The sequence below is a fragment of the Macaca mulatta genome, chromosome 7 (assembly GCF_049350105.2).
Source record: "Macaca mulatta isolate MMU2019108-1 chromosome 7, T2T-MMU8v2.0, whole genome shotgun sequence".
In the NCBI taxonomy this organism is placed as follows: domain Eukaryota; kingdom Metazoa; phylum Chordata; class Mammalia; order Primates; family Cercopithecidae; genus Macaca; species Macaca mulatta.
The window spans coordinates 135,759,720-135,787,329 of record NC_133412.1 but is presented as its reverse complement, the minus strand read 5'-3'; the positions used below and the strand labels follow the sequence as shown (position 1 = coordinate 135,787,329).

Sequence of the window (27,610 nt, the reverse complement as noted above, 5' to 3'; positions counted from 1 at the left end):
CCTTTAATTACTGTAGCTTTGTTATACATTTTAAAAGTGTTAGGTGTAAGTCCTCCAACTTTGTTCTCTTTTTCCAATATTGTTTCAACTCTTCTGAGTCCCTTGCATTTTCATCTAAAATTTAGGGTTGGTTTATCAATTTCTGAAAAATAGGCAGTTGAAATTTTGATGAAAATTGTATCAAAACTATAGAGCAACTTGGGTAGTATTGCCATGTTAGCAATATCATCTTCCAATATGTAAACATGAGATGTCTTTCCATTTATTTAGGTTTTCTTTAATCTATGTCAATGTTTTGTAGTTTTTCTAGGTGCAACTCCTATACCTCTTCTTTTGCTAAATTTATTTCTTTTATTCTCCTTGAAGCTATTGTCAATAACATTATTTTCTTAATTTCATTTTCAGATGGTTCATGGCTAGTGCATAGAAATATAACAGATTTTTATATTGAATGCATATACTGCATCCTTGCTGAACTCCTTTATCAATTCTAGTGGGCTTTTCTTGTATTTCTTAAGATTTTTCTATATGCATGATCATGTCATCTCTAGAGGAGTTTTAATTCTTCCTTTCTATTCTGGATAAATTTTATTTTATTTTCTCGACAATTTCTTTGGCTAGAACCCCCAATACAATGTTAAGTAGAAGTGATGGGATCATCCCTGCTCCTCTCTTTGCTGATATTAGGGGGAAAGCTTCTAGTACTTTACTATATACTATATGATGTATGATGTTAGAGATCCTGAATTTTTATCTTGCATTGGGCTCTGAAAATTATGTAGCTAGTCCTACCTTATAAAGAGGGACACAGTTGAGCTGAGTATCAAAGGACACATAGGAGTTCTCCCGTGGGTGAAGAGGAGGAAGAAGAACAGTATATGCAGTATCATAAATACATGCTCAAACTCAAAGTGACTCAGTGTGGCAGGTGTGTGGAGGCCAAGTGAGGAGTGAAGGAAGCAGAGGTTAGAGAAGCAGGTAGGGCTGGACCACTGCTGGATTGCTGACTTCTTACTAAGGAGTTTGGATTTTATTCTGTAATTTTTAGACTAGTACACTATTATATTTTACAGTCAACAGCAAAGAGTAGAATGAAGAAAAATGAGACTAAAAATTGAGGCAAGGAGAGCAATTCATGGGCTACTGCAGTGTTTGATACAATGAATCAAAATCTTGTCAGAGGCTGAGGTGGTCGGATCACGAGGTCAGGATATCGAGACCATCCTGGCTAACATGGTGAAACCCCGTCTGTACAAGTTTTGTAAAAATACAAAAACTTAGCTGGGCATGGTGGTGGGCACCTGTAGCCCCAGCTACTCAGGAGGCTGAGGCAGGAGAATGGCGTGAACCCAGGAGGCAGAGCTTGCGGTGAGCCGAGATTGCACCACTGCACTCCAGCCTGGGTGACAGAGTAAGACTCCGTCTAAAAAAAAAAAACCTTGTCAGATTAACCTTGGAATAACTGTATTCTTGCTTTTGAAGACTTTGCTTTCCTTCTATTTTTTTTTAAATGAAAAATTTGTACAAATAAAAACATATGCATTGAGCACCATATTTCAAAGTTAGGCTAGCACTGGTAAAGTTTACAGTCTATGTTTTGTTCATTGTGAAAAATATATTTTCATGTTTATGATAGCCTGAATTCAGAATTGAGATAAATGATCTTTTACATGGTAAAGAAAATGATGCTTAGAACATTTCATTAGTTATTTCAGTAACTGTATTAGTTATTCTAGAATCTTTTGCATTTGCATCATACTAATCATTCTTACATTAGGCATTACCTACACATTAGCAAAACCAAAAGATATTCCTTCCCTATCCCTTCCCGTCCCTCCTTTCTTCCCTTCTTCTATCCCTCCCTCCCTTCCTCCCTTTCTTCCTTCCTCTCTACCCATTTTCCTTCCTTCCTTTTTCTTTACATTTGCTTAATTAATTAATTCTTCAAAAGTTTTAGGGCCTAAGAGGCTGAATTAGATCTGTAACACATTTTGTGCCCTTGGAGAGCTTCTAGATTCATGAGTGGCTGAAGTAAACAAGGCTGCCACGTCTCAAAACAGAGTATCATGCATCATTGTTACCCTAAGCACATCTAAATTTATAGAATGGTCATTTGCAACAGCCCCATCACTGTGGCCTTCACTGAGAGTTTACAGCCTCTGATATATACATGGTAGTGTTGAATAAATAATGCTTTGTTGTATTAGTTCAGGTTGTCATGGATTGGAGGGCTAGAGTTAGAATTTGTGACTAAGATTATGGAAACGGTAAGAAGAACCAAAGAATCAAACCAACTAAATCCCAGGAGAGTCAAATGACCCAGAGCTACTCACTGCTTGATCACATATAGCTATAAATTCCTAGTCAATTCACAGATCTTGTAAGTGATGAGCCATTTGAGAGAAAACACCTCTTTCTTTTCTGCAAATTATCTAACACTAAATCCATGTCATTGGACAAATGATTCTAACCATTGTTTACTTGCCTTTATTGGATTTCAAAGTTCAGTACACATTCAAATTATTCAATTTTGATATCACTTTTATGATCAAATGCCCTACTTTTGAAATGGAAAGCTCAGTTGGCCATGTTCCCTGTTACGTTTAAGAAGCTTTTATCATTTAAATAAATTAAACCTTCCAGCATGGATTCTGCAGAACATAATGAAGTACAGAGAAAAATAAAGCTTAAATGAAATAAATCTCTTTGCTGATAGAAACAGTACAGGTTATTGTGCATTCTACCAATAAATGTGTAGCTGGAACCGTAGCCTGATTTCTGGTTTTTAAATTTTGTCCTTAATTTTTGTAGTGTTCAGCAGCAATCTGATTTGCCATTGGACAAAAGATGGACACAATGTACATCAAGTAAAAAGGGTCTAGGTTTTTAGTACTGAGAATAAAACCAAATATTAGATTTTTTAAAAGCTGATTTCTTTTAAAACTACATTGATAAGTAAGGATATGCATTTTTCACACCATTTAATTCATACAAGTTGAACTCTTATGAACTCAAATCCTTTAACACTTTCTATAATAATTTCTTCATGGTTAAAAAAATGCTTGTTTTTTAGAGAAAAATGATCATCCATATAATAATTGAGTAAAATTAAAGTATATAAATTACATATTGAATTAGCAGGAGACATTTTACTTTTTGAGTTACGATTTGCCAGTTGCCCATGAAAGATTCAATTGGATTTTGAAAAATCTTACTGTTTATAGGTTCTTTCAATGGCCAAAGTGTAGGATGCAATTTTTAAAATGTAAATAAAACACACCATTTTAAAGAGTTTAAATAAAATTTATCGATGTTTCCGCTACATTAAGTTGAACCATTTTACTACATGCATGTTAAAAATAAAGTTAAAGGTAAAAAGCCCTTCCTTTTAAAATTTTTATTTATTATTATTTTTGAGACCCAGGTTGACATGCAATGGCATGATCATAACTTATTGGAACTTCAGATTCCTGAGCTCAGGTGATCCTTCTGCCTCAGCCTCCCAAGTAGCTAGGACCACGGGCATGTACCACCATGCGTGCCTTTTTTTTTTTTTTTTTTAATTTTATTGTAGAGATAGGGTCTTCCTGTGTTACCAGGGTGGTCTCAAACTTCTGGGCTCAAATGATCCTCCCACTTTGGCCTCCCAAAGAGCTGGGATTACAGGTATGAACCACCATTCCCAGCCAAAAAACCCTTCTTAAAAGGAAACGTTCAGCAGAATTAATTTGAGAATACTCATAATGGTAATGTATAATAATTACCATAGAAATGTAGTTTTCTTAGTAATAAATATTCAGTGTTACTCAATATTGGAGCTTAGGTCATAAAACTGTCTCTGAAACTGTAAGGACTTATAGAGAGGGCCTAATTGCATTTCATGTTTTTGAAATACAGTGAGTTACTTATGTTAGGCATCCCTGATGTTTTATCTTCCGATTTATTATATTTGTACATTCTTTTAAACTACAAAACAAAAAACTATCATACTTTGCATATAAGATATGGATCAGCTGGTGGTAGCACCTTGTAAATTAGTGTTTAAAGCCCATAAGCATGATTAAATCACCTTTTCATTTTTCATTTGTTTTTAATTCCAGTGCCTATATTCTCTTACCTTGCAGTAGGAAAGAAAATTTTGTTTTGTCATAAGTTAGAAAATAAGCTTCTAATGGATATTGTTGCATCCTTGCAATGAAATCAAAGCAAATTCTGATTCAAGACCTTTCAATGACTGATTTGTGGGTCAAAGATTTGAACGTGAGCTATCCAGTATGCATTTGTTCAGCAGCTGGCCAGGTTCTAGGAATGCCAGAAGGCAAATGATATAGCTCCTGCTTCCAAATGAGGAGTAGACATTAATGATCAATAATAATAATAATAATAATAATATACAGATAGCACTGATTCATTGTTTGGAGAGTGGAACATAGTGAAGGGCAACTATAAAGTGCCCTTCTTATTTGTAACAAACATACATTTGCTGAATGTATGAAAAGGTTCTTGAACTAATGAATAACATTTATTTGTTGAGGAATTTCAATGTGGCAGGCATGTTATAGACACTTGAGATATAGCAGTTAGCAAAGCAGACAGAAATCCCTATTCTAATAAACAAATGATTTAGGTGTAAATGGAATCAAGGATGATGTCAAAGTCCAGGGAAAGTCACATTCTTTGACCCTCCCTGCCCCCGCCTTTCATAAAGGTAGTATATTTAATATATGTAGAAGGAAGTTAAAAACAAAACAAAAACGCAAGGCATCCTTGAAGGGGACCGGAAGCTACAAAATGGTAGCATGCATTGAAGCCTACTGGCTCTGCTTTGGAGAGTGAGGAGGGTCTAGAGGCTGCCTCCCACAAAGCTCTTTCAAAGTGCTGGTCAAGGCTACCACTTTCCCAGCAAGCATAGAGCTTCGATCGTGTTCCATTCACTGCTTTCAGGGGTGGTTCTCCATGGCAAAGGCTCTGGGAAGGGTGACCTGCTGGGTGTGAAACTGCTGCACGACTTCCTACATCACCCATTCATCTATCCAAGTTTTCACGGAGTCCAGGAGAAAGTATAAAAGTTACCTTGAGGAGCAGGAGAGTGGAATGGTTAAGACTGTTTGGAATCTGACCCCTCGGATTTGTATCCTGGACACTCAGTTGTGTGACCTAAGGGAAACCACTTAAACTCTTTATGCCTCAATTGGCTTCTCTGTAATATAAGAATAATAGGACCTGTGTCCTACAGTAGAGAATAGGACCTAGCTCATAAAATGTTCTCATTTATGACACTTAAATGGGAAAATACATGTGTGGAAGTGACCACATTGCTACATACAGCTATTTTATAATCATTTTACAATACCATTATTTTGTTCCATAGTCAAAAGTAAAATAAAATAAATGTAATCTAATCCTATACAGTCAATTCAAACTAGTAATTTTTTTTAAAAAAATCTACCTCTTACAAACCTGGATATAATAAGTAGTTGACCAAATCCAAGTGTTACTGTTTTCAGTTAGGCTTCAGTTATAGTTGTATAGACTGGGTGATAAATCTCCTCATGATCCCCTCTTTCCAACCTTCCTCCTGCACTTGCTTCTCCTCTCACTGGGCTGCAGATTGTCAGCAGGCCTGCTGCTAAGGAGAAAGGGGGATCTACTTCAGGACTTAGGGCTTGTGTCTGAGATCTGGAGGGCCTGTAGCCACTCCTCAGAGTGTTGGCTTTTGAGCTGGTCATGTCCAACTTCTGGCTGTCTTTATGTGTGGCATAATTGATGGCCTGAAAGTCCCTGGTGGCAGGTGACCTACGGGGCGCAATAACTTTTCCCACCTCACACAGTGCTTTTGCCTTGGCTGGCTTCTAGCAGACTGAATTCACGAATGACTGACTTCAGTGACTTCCTGAGCTCCAGGGCATCCCAGCCAGTGCCCCTCTGAGCTATAAAGGAAGTGAAGGGCAAGGAGCAAAGAAGGGATCTGTGGCTCTCTAAAGAGCATGTTTTTCCACCGTGCATTGCTGGCTCCTGAGACTGGATGTGTAGGTCCTGCTGTTCTGCAAACTCGGTAGCAATTCAGGACCAGTCTTGTTGCTCATAAGTACCCTCAAACCTCAAGGGAGCTATGTTTGAAATTATTTAATTTCCTATCTCCGGGGAGTAAAAAGGGGGAAAGGAACAATGTGCAATGCTCAGAATTCTGTCATCTAATGTACCAGAGCTCGATTTTTTCTCTTTCCCTGTTACTTTTACGTTTCTTGACAGCAAAATAGAGATCCAGCTCTATCTCATTTGTCCCCTGGTGTAGGTGAGAAATCAAGCCCTGTGCCAGGACCCACTTTGCTCTATGTATTTTTGTATTTGGAGTCTTTGTTTCTAGCTAAAGAGTAGCAATTCAAACACTTTTGTTTGTTCTTGGTTGGGTGGGTGGGGCAGCTGGTGGTCAAGGAAGCTGGGAAAGATTTATTTTATTGATATTTTACATGGGCATGTTACAGTCTTACATCACAAAACACCTTGAACTTGGTAAGCACACAATAATTGCAAGCAATTATTGGCCATTATATTGACAAATCTAAACAAATAAGGCTCTTGCCTAAGGTGTCCACAAATTCTCAGATATCAGTAATACCAAATCTTTCAGTATAGTCTCTGCGTGGCAGGACGTGTAGACATTACAAAGATAGGAATGTCCTTGTCTGTATATACTAATAGGGTTGCCAAATGTAGCAAACAAAAATACAGGACTCCAAGGTAAAATTAAAATTCTGATAAACAATGAATATTTGTTAAAGGATACATATGTCCAATTCAGATTTTTAATGTCTGATGTTTTTAGTATGTCCCAAATATTGCACAGGGGACCTGCATTTTACCTGACCTTCCTGTGTGCTTAGCACCTGTCACACTCCACTGACTTTGAAACGGTTCCCTTTTCCCAAATGTGAAGGCTGCTCTCAGTTACCACATCGAACTAACACTATGTCTATCCTAGGCTAAACAACCACCTTAAAAAAGTAAAAAGGGCCAGTGGTGAATGGGAAGGGGGATGTGGAAAATTATTCATGTTAAGCCTCTCATGTCCACCCATAGAATCAAAGTGAGTACTTTTTCAAAAAGGGGCTGAAATAGGAAAATAGTATCTGTGTTTCTGTGTCTGGGTCTGTCTGGTTCTAAAGAATGTTCGTATCTTGAAGACTTAGTACAACCTATGTTTACTTGGGAAGCGTAAGAAATGCGTCAGCCCTTTGAAAGACTTCTAATTAAACTGCTGGAGCTTTGATATCGGAATTTGAGATTATTATTACATATTTTTAAAAGACCCAATTTCATGTGCCACTAACAAGAAGAAAAATATTGGCCTTTACAGTTACTGAATTTATTTTAAAATACAAGTTATTACCACTTGATAAGCTGAATTTAGTGCATCAATCTCATTTTAGAAAATGCCCTCTTACCTGGAAGGGGAATTCCTACCTTTCTGACTTTTCTGTTAACAGTGACCATCAATAGTATCAGTTTTTGGTGTAAAATCAATGATTATATGTTACTCCAGGCAGCTGCTGAATATTCAAAGAATAGTAAATGGTTTCAGATAGGAGTATTTTATGAGAGTTCAAGGAGAGAGAACCAATATATGTTGAGTGTCTGTTATGGGTTAGAGAATGCATGCTTCACATGTGTTTCTACTCTAGCCAACAACTTATGGAGGGTGATCAAGGTAAGTAATTTTCCTTGAGTAATAAAATTGTCTGATTCTGAAAGTGCCTTATCTTATATAATTCTTTTTTTAAAAATTTTCCTTACAGCCTTCACCTGCAGGTACTTTGCTTTTCAGGACTCTGAGCAAAAATCTCACACATTAACTTTACTTCCAACTCTGATAATATATGTGGCAATTTCTTATATAGCCAACATTTTTTTTATTTCTTTTGATGGGGTTGTCGTAAGTTCTTCCCATTATTATCTTCAAAATACATTTTAAATAAAATGATGCTCATTTATTTATGGATATCTAACCCCTCACCTGTACTATATATTTAGTTTTATGTTTAAAATTTAAAGAATCTTGGAAATTGAAGAGTTCAACCTCCAACCCAGTGAACATGTCACATGAAAAACATACTTTCTGTTTTAACCTTTTGGTGCTAGAATGATCATGAATTTTCGAGGCAGTTTATTCGATAGACAGCAGTTTGCAGTGAAGTCTCTGTGCTGAGCTGGTGTTGCCTCCTAGAAATGTTTTCTCACAAATTCTAGTTCTGCCTTCTAGGGTCACATAAATAAATTTAAATTCTCCCCTCACCCACCCCAGGTGCCATTTGCTAAACTGTCTTAACTTTTCAGTACATTTATAGCCTGGAATTCTTACTATCTGATACTGAAACAGAGGATAATATTAAAAATGGTTTTGAATCTTATTTCTACACAATAAGGAAAATTGGAAAATCATACAAAAGTAGCAATTCATTACAGAGAAATTTAAGGGATAAATATGTATTTCCTTATATATGTATATATATATATACATACAAATATATATATATATGTGTGTGTATGTGTTTGTGTATTTCCTACTAAACAGTAATATAATGGGAACATAAACTAGAAGCAAAGTACCTCTACTCAGTTGTCTCTTGAGTAATTCTCCCTCTGATATGTAGGGGACTAGAACTAAGTAAGTAAGTAGCCAACATTTCCGTGTTGGATTTAAGGCATATTGCATCCATAAATTTCATAAATGCAATTCCATAAATGGCATTCGGATTTTTTTCTTCAGAAATAATCTTATTGAATGTTGAAGGGTTTTCTTTGTAACACAAAGCACATACAGCATAGTGTCACACAACTGTTAATCCATCTGCTTTTATAATCAGGCTCTGACTGTCTCTCCCGTTCCACAGATCATCTTTCGTAAGATCAGTGATGTGAAGAAAGAGGAGGAGGAGCGCCTCCGGCAGAAGAATGAGGTGACCCTCAGCATCCCTGTGGACCACCCGGTCAGAAAGCTCTTCCAGAAGTTCAAGCAGCAGAAGGAGCTGCGAAATCAGGGCTCAACACAGGGTGACCCCGAGAGGAACCAACTCCAGGTAGAGAGCCGCTCCTTACAGAATGGAGCCTCCATCACTGGCACCAGTGTGGTGACTGTGTCACAAATTACTCCCATTCAGACATCTCTGGCCTACGTGAAAACCAGCGAATCCCTTAAGCAGAACAACCGCGATGCCATGGAACTCAAGCCCAACGGCGGTGCTGACCAAAAATGTCTCAAAGTCAACAGCCCAATAAGAATGAAGAATGGAAATGGAAAAGGGTGGCTGCGACTCAAGAATAATATGGGAGCCCATGAGGAGAAAAAGGAAGACTGGAATAATGTCACTAAAGCTGAGTCAATGGGGCTATTGTCTGAGGATCCCAAGAGCAGTGATTCAGAGAACAGTGTGACCAAAAACCCACTACGGAAAACAGATTCTTGTGACAGTGGAATTACAAAAAGTGACCTTCGTTTGGATAAGGCTGGGGAGGCCCGAAGTCCGCTGGAGCACAGTCCCATCCAGGCTGATGCCAAGCACCCGTTTTATCCCATCCCAGAGCAGGCCTTACAGACCACACTGCAGGAAGTCAAACACGAACTCAAAGAGGACATCCAGCTGCTCAGCTGCAGAATGACTGCCCTAGAAAAGCAGGTGGCAGAAATTTTAAAAATACTGTCAGAGAAAAGCATACCCCAGGCCTCGTCTCCCAAATCCCAAATGCCACTCCAAGTACCTCCCCAGATACCATGTCAGGATATTTTTAGTGTTTCAAGGCCTGAATCACCTGAATCTGACAAAGATGAAATCCACTTTTAATATATATACATATATATTTGTTAATATATTAAAACAGTATATACATATGTGTGTATATACAGTATATACATATATATATTTTCACTTGCTTTCAAGATGATGACCACACATGGATTTTGATATGTAAATATTGCATGTCCAGCTGGATTCTGGCCTGCCAAAGAAGATGATGATTAAAAACATAGATATTGCTTGTATATTATGCAGTTGACTGCATGCACAATTTACATTTATTTATAATCTCTATTCTATAATAAAAGAGTATGATTTTTGTTACCCAAGGCAATGTAATATTTGAAGAATCAGGGTCCAACCTGCCAATGTTGCCATGACAAATTTGATCTCAGGCTGAGTATGTATATCGTGCTATCATTTTCTCACTGTTCTGTTAAGTTAAAATTATAGATTAATGCCAAGGAAGAGTTCAGTCTTTTCAACTATTAGTACCATGTTATGATCTCTTTCCCTAGGATTTTTCTGTAACTTAGTGTTAGGTTCTTTTCCCCTACAGGCGGTGTTTGCTCCATTTAAATGACTGTTTTGTTGCTAAGTCAGATAACAGTGTGGGGTATTGAAAACTTATTGCTATGGGTTTTGTGCATGAATTACATTTTTGATCAACTATACCTCTCCTTTTTTAACATTATACTTAGATAGTAATCATTAGCTCTTATGTAAGGAAATCCCTACTCCCTCCTTCTTGGAGAACAGTTGCCATCTTGTAGGCTGACATTATCGACACCATAAATACTAAACTATTAATATAGTCTACGTTATTATAGAAACACTGCACCCCAGGGTATAAGGCCTTTTGACAATTCGCGTAAGAGATGCTGAATTTCCAAAGCTTATGAATGCTCTAAATTTGTATTTCCAAAACATGTTCAAGAGTGACGTTGAAAGGCTTCTTAGCAGAGAAACATACAAAAAAAAAGCATTTAAGTAATCATATCAAAATACTATTATGATATAAAATAAAAAAGAGTGTAAACAGATAAATTTTTGTGGCATGTCTGTAACTTAGAAAGAATGAAACACTGGTGCGGATTGTTGACACATGAATCTTAGTGTTTGTAGTGATAACACATGAAATGTGGCAAAACAAACAAACAAACCAACAAAGAAGTAGACATTAAGTTGCTCGACTCAGATAACTGCTTTTCTATCATTTTATTCTGTTTATAATTTTTAAAAGCTTTTTGCACACAGTTCTACTGCTGGACTTCTGCTAAGTTGATTCAATAAACTATTGTGGCTCAGGCAGATCCATTTATGAAAGGGGGATACTAGAGACTGAATTTTAGTCTTTTGAATTCAAATCCTCTTTGTAGAAAGTGCCTATTGTCAAGTTTTTTAAAAAAAGTCACAAAGAGTAGTCCTGTATATAGCTAGTCCCTTAAATGATATGGATTGAGAATAAAATACACATTCACTTGTAAGAACCCAGGAGAACTTATTTCTTTTGACTAAACTATATTTTAGGAAGTTGTTCAGGGAAGCATACTTTTCAGTCAGCGCATGCACAGCATTTAATATGGGGAGCAGGGGAGTTAGTGTTTGCATGAAGTTGAAAATATGTGTGAGTAATTTATATATTACTGGATCTTCTGTACATATATGTTAACAATATGCAAAAATGATGGCAAAATCGAAGGAGATATTTTGGTCTATTATACCTATTTGTATGAGCTTTTCTATCTCCCAGTATCCCCAACCAAAGCCACTAGAACTGAAAGACACGTTATCACATTCAGACTTGAGAAGTGCAAAACAGCGATTTATAAAAACTGTTGCTATTTTAGAATTTCTACTGAACTTCACATGCCCACAAGATGTGCCTCTTTAATCTAGGAGTCTCAAAACATACGTTATGTGCCGTGGGCTCCGTTTTCCTTTCTTTGTGCACATAACTTCCATTAGCCATAATGGAAGTTTTCAGGGGAGCACGTCTCCATGTAATGCTACAATATCTACCTACCACAAACACAAGAAAATGAAATAATTATGGAGTAAGGAATCAGCCTTGAAATTGGAATTTTGTTGCTTTCATGGTGAGGATGATGCCTTTTTCTTGACCTCTGACATTTATTGAATTTCAGGATGTTTTTCTATCTGTTTAAGTCAAGTTTGGCTTAAGCTTTTAAAGGTGAATGTGTGGTTAAAATAAAAATCTGAGTACGGAAGTTTTTAGTTTAACTTTAGCCAGTGCTTCAAAAATAACTGTTGGTATAAAACTGTAAAAGAATGACTGTGAACAACATGATGATTTGAAGTTCTAATTCATGCCTTTGCATATTAGTGGTGCAAATATTTACCGTGTTCTGACATTGACATAGAATTTTACCTAATCGACCTACAATATTATTGTTCATATATGTGAGAAACATAATGGTTTTGAATTACTCAGAGTTTTCAAGAAGGAGGGAAAGTATCAATTGTTTATTTATGGCGCAGTTATCATAGAATTTTTTCAGCCATCTCTGTTGTCTGTGTGCATGATATGAAGAGGTGCTGAATGCACCCCGCTGTTTTCAGCAGGAATGTGTGTTTTCAGCAAACATTGTATATAGAGTAGTCTTTTAGGTTCCCAGATTCCACAAATCTTAGCAGTTGAATTTACTCAGATTTGAATGAAGGGTGAACACTTGCTTTAATACATGCAATAATGATACAATCATGTTCTGTGTTGCCTCAGCTAGCACATAGACAGTAGATGCTCTTTTGGGGACCAGATAACTGCATGTTTTATTCCTACACTGTATAGATGCTCTTGGTGCATCCAGAATAAAATTTTTAATATTATATTTCTAAATAATGTATTAATAGGAGTAAATGGATATGTATTTGAAATCCAAACATTTTCCAAAGCAATTTACGCACCTTCAATATTTTTCTATGATGTTATTAATAGGTAAGATCAGATGCTGTATCCTCGACAGGTGGTTGTAACATAATAGCAAAAGTCAAATTAGAATGGAAATGTGAGTGATGTATCATAATGGCAAGTTTTATCAGTCTGCATCAGGATATTGTTGCACTAAATGTGATCTAGCAGATGGAAGAGATTATGATAAAAGGCAAATGGGCACACAAAAGCCAGATGACAATACCAAAGCTACATGAATGGTACTGAAAATGGTTCAGGCACAGTGGTTGAAATGAATGAAGTGGTTGAATACAGGCCCATGCTTCATTGTTAAAATGGAAAATTTTTATGACGCTAGTTGCGTCTCGCATTAAGTATGGGACTAAAAATGTCCTAAGTATTTTTTTACAAACAACTTTATGCATATCAAAGAAAAAATGGAAAATTTGGGGTTTGAAATTGCTCTACAAGAAATGTGTACTTCTATTGTACTCAACACTTTAATAGGAAAATTAGTTGTGACTGTTAACTGAAGTACCGTTATCAAAATTAACCTTATTGGAGCCCAGATGAAAATCACATTTTCCCTTCTGTTCAAGGAGATTTTGTTCACCCTCTGAGATCTGGTCCATTTGATGTCTTATTTTAAATAATTAAAGTCATTTGGAATTTTTTTTTAATATTAGCCTTCAGAGCAGTGACTGTTTTGAAGTGTGCAGTGGCAGATATTTGTGAAATTATTCATCATATTCCTAATGAATTCCACTATCTTGTATAATTTTCATCGTTTAAGCAATTTTCTCAGAGTTTGTTTTCCAAAATTTCATGTAGGTAATGAGAACATTTATCTAGAATGTGCATATCATACATGGATAACTTTCAAATATGAATATTTTATAGTCTTGTGAATGTTGTGCTATAATTTTTTCTATTAGGTGTAAAAGTATTTCTCTTCTTGTCTTAATGGAAAGGGGGAAAAGACAAAAACAATCTTTTGGAAAACACCTTAAGATTAGTATCTGAGCTTTGTCTTGGATTCTGAATTTAGCTTTACCACAAACTAAAAGTGTAATTATGGGCAAGTTAACCTTTTCTGGTGTACCAAATGCTACCATTCCCCCGGCAATAAATAAGAAAACAAAGATAACAGCTGTTGCCTTCTTATATCAACGCACTATTAGGTAATGCAAAAATTATCTTTCTTGCAGGTGAAAATTACATTATGACAAATGATCACTTTTTCATTCTTTCATAGAAGAGTATCCATGATGTACTCTCTATCAAAATATTCTTCTAGATTTTAGAAGAGATTTCAGGGATTGATGGTGATGTGATTTTTATCTAAATATTCTTTTAGGTTTTAGAAGAGATTTATCTGGTCAGAGGTTGATGGAGGGAGGCATAGTTTGCTAAATAATTATTAGTGGCAGGTCAGCATAAAACTTGATACTTCTCTGGGAATTTAGAACTACGAATCAAATAAACGTGGAGAGAATGAAGCTCCGTTGATGGAAGAGAGAAAGAAGAGAAAGATAGGTAAATTTTAAGATTTTTCTTAATTCTACTTAATCATACTGCTTGGCGGACATTCTCAATTTTGTGAAAAAAAGTATGCATATTGATAAGTGGCCAAGGTATAGAGTAGTTCATCAATATATCTATGTGACAAAACTAAATGTGTAACCCTTAAATTTATACGAATAAAAACTAGAGTAGTTCATCCTTCAACTTTTTATATTAAAATAATCATGAACTGTTCAAGATACATGATTTCACATGGGCAGACATTCTTATAACAAAATTCTCAACTATGTGCTATGTATTATAAGTTTTGGTCTGTATTCTGACTTGAGATTTTCTATCACCTCATGTTTAGGATAAGACCCATGTGTTTGCATTCTTTATGAGGGTCAGGGCCACTGAGGATTTGGACTGGGAACTAGGAAGATGATGAAGGCGAGGGTTGAGAAAAGACTGAGTAGAATCTATCTGCTTCTTTACTCTTAGACTTAGAAGTTAAATAAGTTAACTAAGCTTATATTTACCAAGTGTTCACTATGATAAGCATTTTATTTAGGTTATCAAATTTAATTCTTGCAACAACCCCATGAAGGTATAAGTTAAGGAACTTGTCCGGGATAGCATACCTGTTACATGGTAAAGTTGAGTTTCTAACACATGCAGTCAGACCTTAGGGAGAAAACTTTATTTTGTAGAATACTGACGTTACAAGAACTATCTACTTCAGCCATCTGGTCTAAGTTTTTCCAGACACAAGCTTTGAAAGATTTCTTAAAATAATTCTTAAAAATTGCACTCTATAATGTGAATGTAAATGTTTGTTTTTTCTTGGTAGGTCAGAGTCAATGACAGAGGTTGAAATCATACTGTCTTAAGCAAAAGGTGCCCTGTCCTAACAGTGGAATTTTCATTTACTTCTCCCAACAGTTGAAAGACATCAGCCAAAGTAAACTGTCAAATGTAGTTATAAATAAGAAGCATGTTTCACATACAGTCACTGGTATCAACATTTCCAGTTGAATTTTAACCTAAAGAGATAATGCATAATAATTAAGGAAAGCAAGAGTCATTCAGGATTTTTTCTATAATTTCTTTTTATTTTTAATAGTGGGATTTGGATGAGACTCTGGAATTTATTTTTAAAATTTATTTTTTGACTCATTGGGTTTTAAGTAGATTATTCAGATATTTTTATTGATTGCACTGATGTTGGCTTCTTGGCCAAGCCACCATTAAATGCATTATCCAAATTAACTATCTCTGTTTAGAATGGCAACTTTTATCCTTATATCCAAAATTAATGAGTTCCTAGTATGTGTATTTACTTCAGAGAGTTTCAATAATTTTCTCTAATGAAAAAATGTTAATTTTCTGAATGTGATTTATTTATTCTACACTTTGAGATTTTGAAAGCAAGTGTCTTGAGAAAAGGAGAAAAAACCAAGATATTACAACACTGCATGCTGGAATCTTCAGCCCAAACCATCTTGTTTTCACTTGGCTAATAACTGAGCCAGAGGTAATCATAGAAAGGAATAATCCTACTTTTAAAATAATGACTGTGAAGGACCCCACTGACACTATCCAAAGCTTTTTATAGTCAGCTCACTTCCATCCTGGCTTTTACATTATCACTGCATGATTATTTAAATGAAGTCATGACTTGTACTACCTGTAAAGGCACTTGGTCAAAGAACAGTAAACCAAAAAGTGCAGCTTATGGCCAGAGTTATAACTGAGGAAAAGGGAGAGTGGGGAAGGGATAGCAGTTGCTTCCTTTTAACGAGTTTTCTGTGTGTGGTGCCTTTTAAATAGCTTTTGTTTATTTGTTTTTAAGATGACACAGTGTCATTAAGGTTTTAACAAAACCTTTGGAAGCAGTTTGAAAGCTTGTCAAAAGTTGGGGCCTTCTTTACAAATAAGTGCTCTCCCACCAACCAGTGAGTTTAGAACCTCTGGTTCTGGCCTACAAACCCAGTTCCCTAAGCACTTGACTGGTTGGGCTGCATTTTGATGGGGGGAAAACAAAAAGATCTGATCACTCTCTCTCATTCATGCAGAATCACTGATTGTTGAATGACCAAAGCATTCAAAGCCAAAATATTCACATTGATGCTTCAATAAACCAGACTGAGTATCCATAATAACTAATTTAAGTAATTTTATCCCCATTCTGTGCTAAATCATATTTCATAATATAAAATGTAACCACTTCCCTCTATGGTCAGACTCTCCATTGAGTTAGAGAAATTGGACTTTGGCAAAAAGCAACATAAAGATTATTGTTGTTCCTAGAACCATTGTTGTCATGGACCCCTCATTTGCTCCTCAACTTTTTCAATCAAATTATAGCGGGAAAGGTTCCTGATGAGACCAAGACTGCAAACAGGAAGAATACGTAGCTAGTAAACTATGCAAAATCACAGCAAAGATTCATTTTTAATTCCATGTTACAGTGTTTGATAGTCCTAAGTATTTAATATTGGTATATTATGTCACAGCCATGAACTGTCAACTTACACAAAATCCAAATGCACTTTTATTTAAAATCAAGATTAGCCTATTTCATTTTTAGAAAAAACAGTGGTCAGGATTCCTTTTTTGACCTCTGCGGGGATGTTTTCACATTGCTCTTCTTATGACCCTTTATCAGAGAGGGAATAAGTATAGTTTACATCTCCTTAGGGTTGACTGCACCAGCATCTTCCATCAAGCAGTCGCCTTCCACCTTATAACCTGTTCACAGTTAATAAAGCAAGAGGGAATATGCATTTCATATTAGGAACAGATTTCTTAAGTGATTGTTATGAAAAGCGGAAACCAGTTTAGAACCTTTTTTTTACCCTAAAACATCCATTGTAGTTTGTTGAAAGAGCAATGACTTTTAGAAGTGCTTGGTACTCAAACAACACAAAATGTGCAGATTCATGATATATTGAAAATTATACAGTTCTTTTTATTCTATGTTTTAGTGACTTTGTTTACACTAGTTGTGGCATTTTGTATACTACAATGTAAATTCTACTATAACACTAATGTTACTATGGGAATTAATTTTGCAACTTCTTAAATGTTTTTGTCACTGCAACCATATTGGTGAGATTTTGGGGGTATAAAAAATGCCTCTGCCTTTAAGGGTTAAATTCACTGGAAATAATTAATTCATGCATTAACAAAGGAGACAATGCAAAAATTTCATGTGGGATGTTTTTAATACCATTATGCTAAGCAGTACTAGTTGGCTCTTTTCAAAATCTGATTCATGCTAAGCAGATCCTTTTTTCTACTTAAACAAAGATACTGCAATGTATAATATAGAAATTTTGTATGTACTGTTGACCTATCACCTGATCGCTGACAGAATGTTTGAAAATATTTTAACTTTGTGACTTTAGGGTCGATTATGAAATAATTGTGATCAAAATTCAACTGCTTCTGGGAAGTTTGTGGTGATTATCACTTTATTTAACGTTTGTTCTCAAGAAATGGTCATTTTGAAAAGTGAATTGGCAGGTGGAAGCTTTTAGCCCAAAAGAATTCTGGGTTTCAGCACAATAAACTGTATTTCATCAGGGAGGGCTAACTTTGCTTTTTTTCACACTTTATTTAAATGTGGATATTTTTTCATGATACAGAATAAAATGTGCATTTTATGGAATTTATTTGAATTGGGTCTTTGTTGGAAATTGCTATTTTGAATTTAGTTAAATAAGTGAAAAGCTCCCCAATAGTAAAGCACAAAGCAACAGGTTTAGAGGAAACAGTCTTTTGATATATTAGAATTCCAGTGTTATCTTAAACTTTCATAATATTTTTCCTCTGATAAATTGTATCGTTAAGGTATAAATGATAAAATTAAAGTAGTATTATATCAGAAATTAAAAAGTTTAAGCTCCAGGAGTAAATTTGGTTGAATTAGAATATTTCTCTGTACCATGAAAGATAGAGATAATGAGCAGATCTGAATAGGAATTTGGAGAAATCCTTATTTTAAAATGGGATTTTAAAAAGTTTCTCTAATAATGTTTCTAAAATTCTATTAATATATCATAACATTATGAGTTTATTCCAAGCAGTGAAATTTAGAGGCTTAAAGGGCAGAATGTACATGGAATAAAAGTGTACTTTTTCTCATTTTTGAAAAAAATTATAAATGGCTTTGCCAAATTCCTATTAAAAAACAAGAGCTGAATATGTAACATGTCTGCGACATGAGAACTGCAGATTTTTCTTCTAACTAAAAGACAAGTTTAAGGAACACTTTTTGGTGTATCACTGAAAAATTATTCATACCTATGGCTACATAAAATTACATTTTGATTACAAAACAACCAAATAAAGCTTCGTGTTTGCTATGGCTATATTAGAATATAAGTAGAGGATTCTAGAGTTAGCTTTCAATTATATAGGAATCAAGGATATGATGATCACAGATAAAATGAATTGTCAAAGTGAAGTGAAACTTTCTACATAGATGAACAGTAATTAATGCTTTCTCCACTTCTTGTGATTTTGCTCCTCTTTTTTTCTTCTTTCCTTACACATGCACACACACACACACACACACAGTCAACAATAAATTGCAATCTTTCCTTGTAAGTTCCATGGTAATAACTCAATTAAGAAAGATACCAATTTTTGGCTGGGCATGGTGGCTCACACCTATAATCCCAGCCCTTGGGAAGGCCAAGGCGGGTGGATCACCTAAGGTCAGGAGTTCCAGACCAGCCTGGCCAACATGGTGAAACCCTGTCTCTACTAAAAATACAAACATTAGCTGGGAGTGGTGGTGGGCACTTGTAATCCCAGCTACTAGGGAGGCTGAGGCAGGAGAATCACTTGAACCCAAGAGTTGGAGGTTGCAGTGAGCCAAGATCATGCCATTGCACTCTAGCCTGGGCAACAAAGAGAAAACTCCATCTCAAAAAAAAAATTCAAAACATGATAATACATATTGTAGATGTGTGAGGAAATACTCAAGCGCCAATACCATTAAGAGCAGAATGAGAAGTTTTTGTCCCATAGGATGTTTTCTTCAGGGAATGGGATAAAAAATAGAACATGCTTTAACCTTCCAACCTTCAAACTTGTTAGCTTCTTCTATTCCCACCCAGCTAGGAGGCTTTTGCTTCCTGTAAGATTGTTGAAAACACCAAGTTTTCCTATATCAAGTTGGGTACATTCTGTTTAATCTAGGAAAATCAGCGTAACATGCTTTAATTTGATTAAATAAAGATGTGCCCAAGGTGAGTGATGCAGAACTAACCTTATATAGCCAGAAGGGGCATTGGGGATGAATTAGCACCTTGCCTACTTTGAGAAGTGAAGAAACCAATGGAAAGGGTAGGCAATTCTCCAAAGTTGTATGTATAGTGACAACTTTGGAAATTAAATTTGGGATTTGGGAGGAATTGGGATTAAAATTCAGTTGCCTTGACTCCAAGTCCAATGTTTCTTACACTATATCACATGCCATCTGGGTTTTCAGTGTAACACATACACACACACAAACACACACTCTTTAATGCTACTGAAAGTGTTTCTAGTCTCACTCTGAATAGTGCAGAAAGGATAGTTATGTGTTCAACTATATCATTTATGTAAAGGTGTGTGTCCTTTATTCCAGTTTTCTTAAAAAACAACTGATATCTCATAAAAGCTGTACTCTCTCCCTTTGATATTGAAGATTGTAATTTAACGTTCTACACTCACGATACTCTCTGTCCACCTGAGTTTTAGAATCAGAACTAGACAGGTTATTTGTTGTATCTGGTTAAGGATACACAGTTGGGTCAGAGTTCAAGAAGACTGAATAAAGACTGGTTGGATGCTGGCACCCCAGATCACTCTGTGTGGAGCAGAAACTGGAACTTCTGGGTTCCTGCTTCCTGTGGGTGCATATGGGTGCATCAAACACAACTTTCCATCTCATCTGATTCTACTGTCCTCTGGCACCCAACCTTAGCTTAAGTCTTGAAGTGTGCATGTGCGTGTGTGTGTGGGGTGTGGGTGTGGGTGTGTGTGTTTGGGGATGACATCTTCCTTGTTTCTTAAAATTCTCTGGGACTATTCCCATGAAAAGAAAAAATACATATCTGTGTTCACAGTTTATAAATAACAGTGTTCAATACCATCAGTGGCTGATGGAAAAGTGCTAGCAACTTGTCACCTGTAGTTATTCAACCCATCAACAAACACTCCTCCCATGTATGATCCTGTTCTAGGCACTCCACACTGACCAAATTCAGCTGCAGAGTGGACCTTAGCGTTGTCTTCCGCAACTGTGAATATCCTGTTCAAAGACAAACGGCAAGATTCTGTTGAAATTCTTCATGTTAATGGCCTTTGAACTATGGAATCCATTCACCGGCAGGAGTGTCAGGAAGAATAATACCTGCTTTTAGAGACAGGGGAGAATTTCAGCTCTCTCATTCTTTCTTTAAATTTCCGTATTCTCCATTCTTAATACCCTTCCCCTAAATCTTTACAACTCAGGTAAGGAGAGCAGGGAGCAGATTTTCAGAGGTCTGGCGCTTTCGCTGCTGCATGCATACACTGTCTCTCATTCCCTGTAGTTTTCCATTCTGCTATAAGTAGGGAGAGGAGAAGGAACACTGCAGGCAACCTTAAGCTGATGGCTCTGTGGCTCCCTGCCTGCCAGAGGAGAAAAGGGAGGATGAAAGCAAGATTTCCAACAATTGCCATTGAACGCGTTGAAAGGAAGAGGCTGAGTGGAACGAAGGCAGGGAGGGGTTATCGCCTTTCAAGACATCAGCAGCAAATAAGAAACTTCTGTGCTAGTGCAGTTACCAGGAGCCTCTCTTCTCTTCCTTTCCTCTGCTAGTGTTGTTCCTTGTATAGCCTATAGTAGGTTGGGATCAGATTAAATGAGATAATAGCAATGAAAATACTTTGAAAAATATAACGGGCTCTACAAAGCTTGAGGTTCTCTCTATTCGCCATTGATTTTCCTAGTAGTCAAGGTAGATTCCAGAACTTATTGAGAAAGAGCCATAAATAGTAATAACATATATTCACACACAGCTCCTAGTGAAGTTCCAAGATTTTCTCAATTACATACAGAGAAAATTGGACAAGTTCAAAGTTTGTTGAGACACAACAGCTGGAGTCCTTTCACCTCCCCATCAACTATAAGGGCAAACACAAACCCTATAATATCCTCTCCTCTACTTCCACACTTCAGGAAATACGTATGTAAAGAACCTATTAACATATAGGCTACATGAACATATAGTCCCAGTTTTACAAATCTGATATTCTGTAAACTAGCAGTACTATTCGTCGTTTTCACTTTCACACTTAGTTGTCAATATTATATAAGATCTCTGTTACGCATAGTAGGCATTTGATGCTGTTTCAGAGTTCTTCCAGATTTAAGATTCAGAGCTATAAGATCAATTCCCAAAGTTCATACTAAAGATGTAGAGAGGCCACTAGAGGTTTAGTTAATTTAGGACTCGGACCCATTTAGATGCAGTGAGGGCATAATGCTGGAGTTGACAAATTAAAATGTTTGTACCTAACAAGACACAGGAACCATGTTTAACACCAACACTTTCATTTAACCTCCCTCCCTTCTACGCTTTGGCAAGATGTCTGTACCTTTTACAGAGCTGCATCTTGTGTGTTTTTGTCGTTTTATTGAATTGACTTTGATATAAAACCAAGATTCTTACAATTTTGCATGTTGTATACGGATGTTTGGATAAGTAGAAATATCTACTATTTTTCGGTCTCAGACACCTTCACATATAATGCTTCTAACAACCTCATTAGAGAAATAAGCCCATAGGCTCTGGGTGATAAACAATCCCTTGTAACCTCACATAGCTAGAAAGTATCAGAAAATGTTTTCAAACTCAGGTCTCTGACTTTCAGATCTTATTTGCCTCGGAGTGACTCTCAGACCTGCATTAGGTGCTTGGTTTTTACATCAGGACCTATAGAAATAAAATAAATGTTAAAATTATTTTTTGGAGGATTTTTCCTCTAATTACAGAATTCCAGGGTTTACCCTTGTGCTGAAGTTCCTAAAATAGGAAAAATGCTAGGGTCTCCCTTCACATATGTTCTGTTTACAGATATGGAATATTACAATTCATGGCATCCACTTAGTTTCTCCTTTGCATGATGACCTATGTGGAAAAGTCCCACAGGAGCATTGATCTGTGCAGGACACTATGGTCATGTATACATGAGCTACTTAAAGAAAAGTGCTGTGGCCAGGTGCAGTGGCTCATGCCTATAGTCCCAGCACTTTGGGAGGGTGAGGTGGGTGGATCACCTGAGGTCGGGAGTTCGAGACCAGACTGGCCAGCATGGCAAAACCCTGTCTGTACTAAAAATACAAAAATTAGCTGGGCCTGGTGGCGGGTGCCTATAATCCCAGCTACTCGGGAGGCTGAGGCAGGAGAATCACTTGAACCCAGGAGGCCGAGGTTGCAGTGAGCTGAGATTGCACCATTGCACTCCAGCCTGGGTAACAAGAGCGAAACTCTCTTAAAAAAAAAAAAAAAAAAAAAAGGAAAAAGGCTGTATTCCTTCTTTTTTTAATAGCTCCCTGCAGTGCTTAGAAGTGTGCACTATACCCAGTATAGCTACTACTATTAAAAGTCTTGAAAGAATGCTTGGAGTAGTTCAAGTCTGTTTCTTTAAGACTCACTCCTGTTTTGAAAAGCTTCAGTACAGCTAAGTCATGCAGGAGGATACATCTATCATTTGGTATTCTCTTTACATTCAAAATGAGTAAGACATCCTAAAACACTTCCAACTCCCTGAGAATGTGTATTATACGGCCTACAACTCCATGTGATGCCTTGATATCTTTGTGCCTCACCGGGCCCTAAAAACCTAACCGTGAGTTCCCCTGTTCTTGCCAGATGTGTGCTCTTGACCCCCAGTGAAGAAGGCTTCCATGTGGCTAGTTTCCCTATTAGTCAGAGCAGCTGCACTCCACCAGTCTGCAACCTAACAGGCTTTCACTTTCTTGCCATTCAACAAATTTCTTCAAACAATCCAATCACATTCTCCTGTGGGAGCCAGGGGTCATCACACCCCCTTGTTACTACAAAGCGTGCGTCACCATGACCCTTGATTGTTCTGAGTCCAAACCCCAGTGTGGCCCTGCACGATATGGGATGTTCTTCTCCTCTGGGCTGTGAGTATATGTGACCAACAAATTGCTATTTCATCTGTCCAGGGTTTGGTGTTTGGCCATCTTGTATTATTTAGGGTGGAGGACTTCTCCCTCACCGATGGGGTGAACAGGAGGCCACTAGAACAGAATGATAATTCACTTTATTCAGGAGAATTTTAGTGTCCATCAACTAATACTGCTCATCAAAAATTTGCACATCGTGGCTGTTCTAACTTTGATGGTTTAATTAAATGAGGATCTGTGTATATCGTAAGACTTTGTGGTCAAATGTGGTTATCCTCTGTGTATAAATTTTGGATTTTGTCTTTTGCTACATTTTCATAATAAAGGTGATTAGTCTGGCTTCGATAGGCATCAGCCAGGTAGTAAAAATGAATCTCTTTTTAAATCCAGTTTGAATGCTTAGATCAAATGTGTTTCCCTCTTTCACCATTCTTAATGGTGGATTTTGTTAACGCAATAAAAGTGAAATAATGATACTTTGCTTTTAGCAAATGTCTTCACTTTTCAAGATACTTTGCATTTTCAAGGTATCAGTAGATTTATAGTTATCTGGACAGTTCAACAGTGAAGGAAATGATACTTTTTCAAAGTTTCTGTACAATCTTTTCACTACTCCAAAGAGTTTGAAATGATCGTGTAGATCAGTCGTTCTCAACTGGGGCCAATGTTGCTCTTAGGGGATAATTGGCAATTTGTGGGAGTGTTTTGGGTTGTCTAATTAGGGCAACAGTGCTTCTGGCATCTAGTTGATAGAGACAAGTGAGGCTGTAAAGCATCCTACAATGAATAGAACATCCCTCATAATGAAGGTATTATCCAGTCCCAAATGCCCAAAGTGCTGAGGTTGAGATTCCCTGATTTAGAGCATACGGCATGCTGCTTGCTCTTTTCAAATTACACAAACCATTATGTGAATGATTTGACCCAAAAATCAGCCACAGCCAGAAGTTGGCTTATTCAGAAAGTAACTCCTGAGAACATTCCTAGAAATAGTTCAAAGCACCACAGTAGAGGCTGGGGGTGAGGGCACAGCTGATCCATGCTCATCCTTTCAGTCTGTATGTAATCTCTATACCCCACAGTCCCTTTGTGCCTGTCCGGATACAGCAGAACCATATTCTTCCATGACAAAGCAAAAATTCCCAGCCCAATGCCATAACTTTCAGTTCAGAATAGACTTTACAGAATATTTGTGTCTTTTTCATGTGATACTGAGGTTTTGATATTTAAGTATTTATATAGGGATACTAGCTTCTTTCACGTGAAATTTGTAACTTAAAACACGGACAAGTTTTTATTTTGGAAGAAGAATCTGCTCAACAATCAAATAACCCTTTTAAGTGTCCCTCAAGTTATAAATGAGCCTACTTTTGATCGTATCCAGTTTTTTATCGCTTAAATTGTGAGGAATCTAATACATGTTGGTAAAAATGTCTTCTGCGGGCTCATTAGTAGTTTTAAATGGAGGATCCGTGACTTAATTGAGCTGAATTCCTGCCCTGCCTTGCCCTCTTATGTGTACACAGCTCTGACTCATTCATTACACAACCTTTGGAAAGACAGTATGTGCTTAGAGACGGAGATGTGGGCCTGCCTGTGCACGTCATTGAAAAAACTCATTGAGAATCCTGCTTAGGTTTAGGTTTCCATTACCACTATCATTGCAAATCTGACTGAATGTGATGGCTCCTACATAATTACACATGCATACACCTCATTCATGTAAATGAAATAAGCTTACGAGGCAAGCAATCATCTTAACTTGATAGTCACCACTCTTATTTCTTTGGGAATTAGGTGATATTTCTAGGAATATTGCTTCCCTTAGTCCTGACAGTGAGCCACACTTTGTTTACAAATGGATTATGTCTGGTATTGGTACATTGACCCCAGTAAGATCCATTGGAGAAGTTTTCATTGTGAAACTTTATCGCTTCTTAATTAATAACTTTATTATAGTTTAACTAGCATACATTTATTCACTCTAAGTATATAATACTGTAGGTTTAGTAAATTCATATAGGTGTGCAACCATCACCATGATCCAGTTCTAGAACGTTTCTGTTACCCCAAACTGGTCCCTCATGTCCATTGTCAGTCCTCGCTACCCTCCCAAGCCTCAGGCAATCCTCTTGTGCTTTCTCTTTCCTTAGATTTGCCTTTATCAGAACTTTCACTTAAATAGAATCATACAATACACAGGTTTTGGTGTGGAACTTCTTTCACTTAAACCATGTTTTGGAAGTAAATCCATGTTGTTGAATGTGTCAGTAGTTCATTTTTATTGCTGAGTATTTCAATACACAGTTATACCTGCTTTGTCTAGTTACCAGTTGATAGACATTTAGATTATTTCTAATTTTTTTTTTTTTTTTTTGCTTTATAAATAACACCTTGTGTAGCTATATGCTTTCATTTGCCATGGGCAGATATGTAGGAGGAAAATTACTGGGACTTTGGTAGATGTGTGTTTAAGTTTTAACGAAAATACCAAACTATTTTCTAAAGTGACTGTACTATTTCACATTCCTTCTAACAACACATAAGATGGTTCCAGTTTCTCCGCATCCTTGCTAACACCTAGTATTATCAGCCTTTCTGATTAGATACATTTTAGTGGGTCTATAGTGGTATCTCCTGTGGTTTAAATGTGTATTTTCCTGATGGTTAATGATCTTATGCATCTTTATTTGTGCCCTTTCTGTATCTTCTTTGGTGAAAGGTGTGTTTGAATATATTGTATTGAGACAATGTTTAAATCTCTCACCTTATTTTTGCCTCTGGTTGCCACTATTTTTCAGTCCCAATGGTTGACAATTAATTGATTTCTGAGCTATAAGATTAGGCACTTCCCAGATATTTTAGGGAATAATTGGGAATGGGGATCAGAGGCATTAGCACTTTTGGGAGGTATTGCTTTAAATTACAAAGCTTCCTTCACTGCTTAATATATCTGACTATTTCAAGGTAACCATGTACACTATTTCTTAATAGGTGCTACAAAGCAGTCTGGTGCCAAAGATTTTAATCTCAAAATATTTTATTTATCTCAATGAGAGATTTGAGATTTTATTAATCTCAAAAGCTGATTTCGAAAAGAATTCAGGAGGGATTTTGAATTCCTATTCTGAACTATTCTTATAGTTGTCTAGCATTCACTCATTCATGCAGGTAATAAATGCTAGATTAAACTATAAAAAGCTTTAAAAGTAAAGCACCTTAAAAATTATTGTTGCACTTCTAGGCAATATCTATTTCTTGCAATTCAAGCAACTCAATATCTTGGGCTGGTTTACATTTCAAGCTCTCAGTCAGATCCTTTGTTTTATGGAAAAGTTATTTAGTCAGGGTTCTAGCCACTAGTTTCTCCAGCAGGCTTTGCTTTGCTTTGGTGCGTTGTGTTTTAGTTAAATTAAAATAAAAAGATTTTTCTGGCTCTGTAAAGCAGGTGTTATGGCTGTACAATAATATTCTGTTTTAAAAAATTATAGTTTGTTTCACAAGCTTAAGAATTATAATAACATGGAATTTAAAAGTCTTTGTTGCTTTGTGTTGTAAACTCATTCTGGAAAAGTTGAGGAAAGTATACGATTATTTTTCTTTGGATTTGTTGGCTCAGGGTCATTTTTCTAGAATGACTTGATGTGAAAGAGCATGAACTATTCGGAGCAAAGCAGAACTGTTCACAGTTGGAGAGATTCTATACCTTTCCACAGCAAGTCTTTTGGCTTACATTTCCCTGCAACACGTCAAGCCACGGTGAAGCTTTGAAAGAAGATGCCCAGTGAAAAGTGTTTCACAATTCTAGGACCTCAGCCTATGTTGCTTCGAAATACATTGGTTCTGTGCCTGTAAATTCCTGATTGGGTTCCCACTGATTTACAAAATTAAATCCCATTCTCACTCTACTGCTCCTGTAAGCTGATTCTGTCAAGGCTAAGGCCACATTTCCTGGATACCCTTGTTTCTCCAGGATCTAACAAAGAGCCACATGTGTAGAATGTAATCAGTCATTGTGGACTAAATAAATGTTAAATGTTATCTTAACATTGTTAAATGTCAACATCACAAAATGGTGAATGAATATCTTAATACCTCACTGTCTGACTCCCAGAGAGACTACATTCTACTCGGTATTTTCAGGTTTCTTCAGATTTGTTTCTTTTGGTTCAAACGTTAAAATGAAGAGATCACCACTGTATA

The 27,610-nt window shown here is 36.6% G+C and overlaps 1 protein-coding gene across 1 annotated transcript in view; it reads left to right on the top strand.

Annotated features, from left to right (window-relative positions):
- KCNH5 (potassium voltage-gated channel subfamily H member 5) overlaps positions 1-17,884 on the top strand; it is a 350,192-nt gene extending 332,308 nt beyond the window's left edge. Inside the window, exon 11 of the mRNA XM_001100052.5 lies at positions 8,892-17,884. Coding sequence (XP_001100052.1) covers positions 8,892-9,839 — 948 coding nt within the window. The 3' untranslated portion in view covers positions 9,840-17,884. The remainder of the gene's footprint in view (positions 1-8,891) is intronic.
- Positions 17,885-27,610: the final 9,726 nt, after the last annotated feature.